Source organism: Notolepis coatsorum, assembly GCF_963971535.1.
Source record: "Notolepis coatsorum genome assembly, chromosome: 5".
Lineage (NCBI taxonomy): Eukaryota > Metazoa > Chordata > Actinopteri > Aulopiformes > Paralepididae > Notolepis > Notolepis coatsorum.
In genome coordinates this window covers 124,120,965-124,128,686 of record NC_140169.1, presented here as the reverse complement: position 1 = coordinate 124,128,686, position 7,722 = coordinate 124,120,965, and the positions used below count along the sequence as shown (strand labels likewise).

The 7,722-nt window shown below is 43.2% G+C and overlaps 1 protein-coding gene across 1 annotated transcript in view; it reads left to right on the top strand.

The window, feature by feature from the left end:
* Window positions 1-573: 573 nt before the first annotated feature.
* The window catches only part of LOC311228332 (tyrosine-protein kinase FRK-like), a gene marked incomplete at both ends in the record, with an annotated part of 40,662 nt that continues 33,513 nt past the window's right edge, over window positions 574-7,722 (top strand). The window contains 3 exons of the mRNA XM_084314241.1: window positions 574-636; window positions 2,109-2,165; window positions 4,279-4,335. Coding sequence (XP_084170367.1) covers window positions 574-636; window positions 2,109-2,165; window positions 4,279-4,335 — 177 coding nt within the window. The remainder of the gene's footprint in view (window positions 637-2,108; window positions 2,166-4,278; window positions 4,336-7,722) is intronic.

The following is a 7,722-nucleotide window of genomic DNA, read 5'->3' as shown; positions in this document are numbered from 1 at the left end:
TGGTCTAAGGTCACCCCTCTGTGTCGTCGTCGTGTAGTGGAAGTGAAGACTCAGTTGTGGCAATTCAGTGTGTTTTATTTCACCTGGAGAAGACATTCCACAGGTACATATCAACACTTGGCCAGCAGATGGCGTCAATAACTTGCCTAGGCTCCTTCCTTACTCAGCCAGACTGAACGTTTTGAATGATACATTGAAATATCCATTAAAATAAAACAACACAATGAAATAATACAAAATAACCAATAAGATATCTCCAATTACCTGGAGAAGACATTCCACAGGTACATATCAACACTTGGCCAGCAGATGGCGTCAATAACTTGCCTAGGCTACAAGGGGGGAGAAATATGTCACGCAGTCAGAACGAGGCCTACACGCATTGTTCAGCCATTACCACAAACTCAGTCAGCATGTGTCATACAATAGTTCGCCACCACAGCTAAACCACATTACAAAAAGTGCAGAATTGTTCGCATTAACACAGTTACCAATATATACAACTCCGGTTCATTGCCCGGTAAATTATTTACAATAGTACGTTCTTTTAAACCATTAATAAGTTCTGGGGACATGGGACAGCTCTTACCTCCTTCCTTACTCAGCCAGACTGAACGGAAGGAGGCGGGCGACAAAGTAAGTACGTCACTTCGGCAGGAAGTGACGACGGCTTCAAAATAAAAGACTATGAGAGTAAAAGATAATAATAAACAAATTAAAGTAATAACGTTAGGGAGGGATCTTTGTGGAATACGACATTAGTATATTTTATATACCTGCTACATACTCCCCCCCTGAATTCCGCTAAAATCCCGAACCTACAGGACACACTAACTGGGACCTCCAACACTACGTCAGAACCGGCAGACATGACACACACTAACAGGGACCTCCAACACACGTCAGAACCGGCACGGGTTTACATGAAGAAACGTATCTTCAGAATCAGCTAGAAGCTACCTGTCAAACAGGTTCAGAGAAAACAAAAGGGTGTACAGTCCTATGTTCCTCCTAGAATCGCTTGGTGCCTTATACACCAAACCTACCCGGCCTACTCGAGTCCCATATCCTACCTGCGAGCACATGTGGTAAATACGCCACCTACAGTGTCACAGTGCAAGATAAAAGTGTACACAGACTAAACAAATATGCACTGACTACAGCAACTACAGTATACTACCCATTGACCTAGACAACGTCGGTTTCTAAGGTGTGAGCTAACTGCAGCCGCTACAGTACACTGCCCTGCAAAGGCTAACCGCAGTCACTATAGTATACTACCCATTGACCACACGGTGTGAGCTAACTGCAGCAACTACGGCAACCCGCCCTACAACCTAAACACTTAAGATACAAACACAGGACGCGGAAATCAAGGAGCGTGAAATCAAAAAAAAAAAAATTGGCCTCTGCACAAAGCACAGAATCCCTGTGACATGACAGAGAGTTCCCGACTCTGTATACTGTAGGGCACCAGCTCTGCACCAGAGCAGAGAGTTCCAGTGACATGACAACAAAATTCCAGGCTCTGCTCACTGCCATATAACCATATCCCCAATTACACTATGTACAAGTATATAAACCAATATCAAAAAAAATTTATGAACTCCCCTCTACGACATAGGGATCCATCTTCCTTCTCTCACTACAAAACGAGCTATCAGGAAAGAAGGGAAAGAAATTATACATATTCCATTAATCACAAAAAAAAATTCTCCAAATGCTTCAGCACCTCTAACAAAAACAGAAAAACAAAAACTGATCACCAGTCCTCTTCAATAACCTCCAATGTCCTCTAGAACAGAGACAGAAAAATGGACATTCACTGGACATCCTCTTCTTTTTCAGAAAGAACACAATGTCCACTTTTTTCAGAAAGAACACAATGTCCCCTTTTTTCAGAAAGAACACAATGTCCTTTCAACTGTGACACAGTCACTTCGACACAACCCTCCCAAGGGAACTTTTTTTTTCTTCTTCTTCCTCTTCCTCCTCCGACCTCCGGTAATCAAGCTAGTCTTGATCCTCATTGCAAAAAAAATTTATAGTGATCACAGCATTTTTCCAATGACTCAGCTCCCTTTCTTCTGTGATTCTGACGTCCGCAGCAACCTCCGGTGATCAAGCTGGTGTTGATGCTTCCGATCCGGGTCAACGGTACCACTGTAACTGGTCTAAGGTCACCCCTCTGTGTCGTCGTCGTGTAGTGGAAGTGAAGACTCAGTTGTGGCAATTCAGTGTGTTTTATTTCACCTGGAGAAGACATTCCACAGGTACATATCAACACTTGGCCAGCAGATGGCGTCAATAACTTGCCTAGGCTCCTTCCTTACTCAGCCAGACTGAACGTTTTGAATGATACATTGAAATATCCATTAAAATAAAACAACACAATGAAATAATACAAAATAACCAATAAGATATCTCCAATTACCTGGAGAAGACATTCCACAGGTACATATCAACACTTGGCCAGCAGATGGCGTCAATAACTTGCCTAGGCTACAAGGGGGGAGAAATATGTCACGCAGTCAGAACGAGGCCTACACGCATTGTTCAGCCATTACCACAAACTCAGTCAGCATGTGTCATACAATAGTTCGCCACCACAGCTAAACCACATTACAAAAAGTGCAGAATTGTTCGCATTAACACAGTTACCAATATATACAACTCCGGTTCATTGCCCGGTAAATTATTTACAATAGTACGTTCTTTTAAACCATTAATAAGTTCTGGGGACATGGGACAGCTCTTACCTCCTTCCTTACTCAGCCAGACTGAACGGAAGGAGGCGGGCGACAAAGTAAGTACGTCACTTCGGCAGGAAGTGACGACGGCTTCAAAATAAAAGACTATGAGAGTAAAAGATAATAATAAACAAATTAAAGTAATAACGTTAGGGAGGGATCTTTGTGGAATACGACATTAGTATATTTTATATACCTGCTACATACTCCCCCCCTGAATTCCGCTAAAATCCCGAACCTACAGGACACACTAACTGGGACCTCCAACACTACGTCAGAACCGGCAGACATGACACACACTAACAGGGACCTCCAACACACGTCAGAACCGGCACGGGTTTACATGAAGAAACGTATCTTCAGAATCAGCTAGAAGCTACCTGTCAAACAGGTTCAGAGAAAACAAAAGGGTGTACAGTCCTATGTTCCTCCTAGAATCGCTTGGTGCCTTATACACCAAACCTACCCGGCCTACTCGAGTCCCATATCCTACCTGCGAGCACATGTGGTAAATACGCCACCTACAGTGTCACAGTGCAAGATAAAAGTGTACACAGACTAAACAAATATGCACTGACTACAGCAACTACAGTATACTACCCATTGACCTAGACAACGTCGGTTTCTAAGGTGTGAGCTAACTGCAGCCGCTACAGTACACTGCCCTGCAAAGGCTAACCGCAGTCACTATAGTATACTACCCATTGACCACACGGTGTGAGCTAACTGCAGCAACTACGGCAACCCGCCCTACAACCTAAACACTTAAGATACAAACACAGGACGCGGAAATCAAGGAGCGTGAAATCAAAAAAAAAAAAATTGGCCTCTGCACAAAGCACAGAATCCCTGTGACATGACAGAGAGTTCCCGACTCTGTATACTGTAGGGCACCAGCTCTGCACCAGAGCAGAGAGTTCCAGTGACATGACAACAAAATTCCAGGCTCTGCTCACTGCCATATAACCATATCCCCAATTACACTATGTACAAGTATATAAACCAATATCAAAAAAAAATTATGAACTCCCCTCTACGACATAGGGATCCATCTTCCTTCTCTCACTACAAAACGAGCTATCAGGAAAGAAGGGAAAGAAATTATACATATTCCATTAATCACAAAAAAAAATTCTCCAAATGCTTCAGCACCTCTAACAAAAACAGAAAAACAAAAACTGATCACCAGTCCTCTTCAATAACCTCCACTGTCCTCTAGAACAGAGACAGAAAAATGGACATTCACTGGACATCCTCTTCTTTTTCAGAAAGAACACAATGTCCACTTTTTTCAGAAAGAACACAATGTCCCCTTTTTTCAGAAAGAACACAATGTCCTTTCAACTGTGACACAGTCACTTCGACACAACCCTCCCAAGGGAACTTTTTTTTTCTTCTTCTTCCTCTTCCTCCTCCGACCTCCGGTAATCAAGCTAGTCTTGATCCTCATTGCAAAAAAAATTTATAGTGATCACAGCATTTTTCCAATGACTCAGCTCCCTTTCTTCTGTGATTCTGACGTCCGCAGCAACCTCCGGTGATCAAGCTGGTGTTGATGCTTCCGATCCGGGTCAACGGTACCACTGTAACTGGTCTAAGGTCACCCCTCTGTGTCGTCGTCGTGTAGTGGAAGTGAAGACTCAGTTGTGGCAATTCAGTGTGTTTTATTTCACCTGGAGAAGACATTCCACAGGTACATATCAACACTTGGCCAGCAGATGGCGTCAATAACTTGCCTAGGCTCCTTCCTTACTCAGCCAGACTGAACGTTTTGAATGATACATTGAAATATCCATTAAAATAAAACAACACAATGAAATAATACAAAATAACCAATAAGATATCTCCAATTACCTGGAGAAGACATTCCACAGGTACATATCAACACTTGGCCAGCAGATGGCGTCAATAACTTGCCTAGGCTACAAGGGGGGAGAAATATGTCACGCAGTCAGAACGAGGCCTACACGCATTGTTCAGCCATTACCACAAACTCAGTCAGCATGTGTCATACAATAGTTCGCCACCACAGCTAAACCACATTACAAAAAGTGCAGAATTGTTCGCATTAACACAGTTACCAATATATACAACTCCGGTTCATTGCCCGGTAAATTATTTACAATAGTACGTTCTTTTAAACCATTAATAAGTTCTGGGGACATGGGACAGCTCTTACCTCCTTCCTTACTCAGCCAGACTGAACGGAAGGAGGCGGGCGACAAAGTAAGTACGTCACTTCGGCAGGAAGTGACGACGGCTTCAAAATAAAAGACTATGAGAGTAAAAGATAATAATAAACAAATTAAAGTAATAACGTTAGGGAGGGATCTTTGTGGAATACAACATTAGTATATTTTATATACCTGCTACACTCAGGACTGTTGTTTGGGCAGCGCAGTGGTTTAGCAGAGTTCTCATGTCCTCCCCATGTTTGCGTGCTCTGATTTTCTCACACACAAAGACATGCATGCAACCTACCTCTCTCTCTCAGACCCTGTGAGACAGGAGAGGTCAGTCAATACTTTGCTGGTAGGCAGTGTGGACCCAAGACACGTTCTGAATACCATTGCCAGTCTGAGGGACACGGATAGCCTTCATGTGAGTCTCTGTCACTACAATATCTTGTGAGCACTGAGGACAGATCATTTAGACGGGATAGATTGTGTGGTTTACTTAGACATTCTTTCTGCATTTTCTTTCTCAGAAAATCTTGCAGTTCCCTTGGGGAACTATACTTACCAATGATGTTGTTGTTTGGTCCTTTTAACCATGTCTAGTTACTGTAGTCACAAACCAATGCAATGCTATTGTCTGTAAAAGCTGACTGAAATATTCTCCACAGTGCACACAAAGTAGATTGTGTCATCCGTCAACCTCTACATATTGCAACTTTACCCCATTGACATTGCATTGGTTTGTGTAGAATGAGGAACAGTATGGATTGTGCTGAGAAAGGACTCTACCGATCAACATCATTGGCAAAGAGCAAAAATGGCTAGGGTTTCAAATATTATCTCTTTAACTCCTCAGCCTTCTGCCCCGGTGTCCAGTGAAGGGCTAGTATGTATGCTGAGGAGCAGGTAGACTCAAGCACCTCCGACTGTACAGCCAAGAAAAGGTGCTGGGAGCCTTGAGTTGCTGTTGCACACATTTGAAATGTTTATTTATGTCCACATGAACAGAAGTACAAGGAGGCCTCATAGGACATAAACAATGCGAGTGCAGTCAGAAAATTATGAAAGAACAGTTGGGTACAAGGTGCATGGACGGCAGAATCATGGGAAAAGGTAACAGCGCCTCCTCCAAATTGAGCGGCTTCCTATAATTGCTGATACTGGGCAGTACCTGGCTAACTGCTTGGCCTTCCTTTTGGGGAGACCGGCTATTTGTAGGCCCCTCACAACCAACTTGTGCACATGCCCTAGGCTGCCAAAGATAAAAACTAGGAGTTTACATCTGTAGCCTAGCTGTGAGATGGTCTGCTGTAGCTGTTGGTATTTCAGCATTTTGGTTAGGAAGGCTTCTTCTAAGCTGTAGTCAAAAGTACAGCCAACCTCAAGAATGGACACCTCCCTAAGGTGTTCATTTACCACAAATACATCAGGGGTGTTAGCTGTAATACTAGAGAACATGGAATCATCATTGCACAGGTTGAACATGCTTGGCTTCACAGTAGAATGCTTAAACAGCGTGATGGAGGACCTAAAAAATAAGAGAGATATCTTTCGCTATCAAATCTACTATTCTGTCATGCCTACTTATGTAGAGGCCCCTGTATACATGGCAACCATTTAAGATGTGGGACATGGTTTCAGCTATTTGGTTATTGTCATGATGAATACAGTGAGGAGCATGACTGCCTGGAAACCAGATGGAGAGATTCAGTTTAGATGGTAAGACATGTAATCTCGCTTTCAGAGTAAAGATAACAATGCACTCATCTATGGCAAAACATTTTAACACAGAGTGAGAGAGAGAATGGTCCGCAACAGGGAGACACGCAATCTTCCCCTGCAGTCTCAACTCAGTCCAGTACATATTTAGGTTAATTCATTTACACACACACACACACACACGCACACGCACACGCACACACACACACACACACACACACACACACACACACACACACACACACACACACACACACACACACACACACACACACACACACACACACACACTATGTAGCTAGACACCTAAACCCATACCTTCACATGGACACATAATTTGTTTTCTATTTAACAGTATTTCCATAACTGTTTCTAAATACTCCTAGCACGTTCAGTAAAATATAGACATTGTTTTTGTTAAATTCCAGTTACAAATGTTGTGTATTCATTTAGCGTCTTTCAGCTAATGTGTCCTCCTCATAACATATGTCGTCTCTTGTGCTAATTCTCCTCATACGTATCTCGGGTACCTATTGGACCTGACCAAAGAGCAGCGTACATGGCTGAAAAGGTGGGATTTGAACCGTGGCAGGAGGTGAAGACAGGCGACGACACCCACACCACGTCCACACTGGAGATTGGAGAGTAAAGCCTAACGGAGCTCTCCTCTGCCCTGCCTCCATCAGTCTCCCTACCAGAGTCTTCACCTGCCTCAGGATGGACGGAGCCAAAGACATTTAAAATGTCATTGACACAATGCAATTGCCTAAAGGTCAAGCAAACATTTAGATTTCAGTGTCTTGCTCTCTGAGACAGTCGCAGAGCATCATCAATGTCATTCTGCTCTCAGTCAGTCACAGAGCATCATCAATGTCATTCTGCTCTCAGTCAGAGCATCAATAATGTCCTTCTGCTCTCTGAAACAGTCAAGAGGATCAGCAATGGCTGACTTGTTTGCTTTCAATGCTCAATAATACTTGACCTCACTCAAGAGTTCAAGGACTCCTATAATGTGAATGTTACCAAGGGCCAATTCTCCACAGCTGGTCAACATAGGCCTTGTACCAACTCAGAGT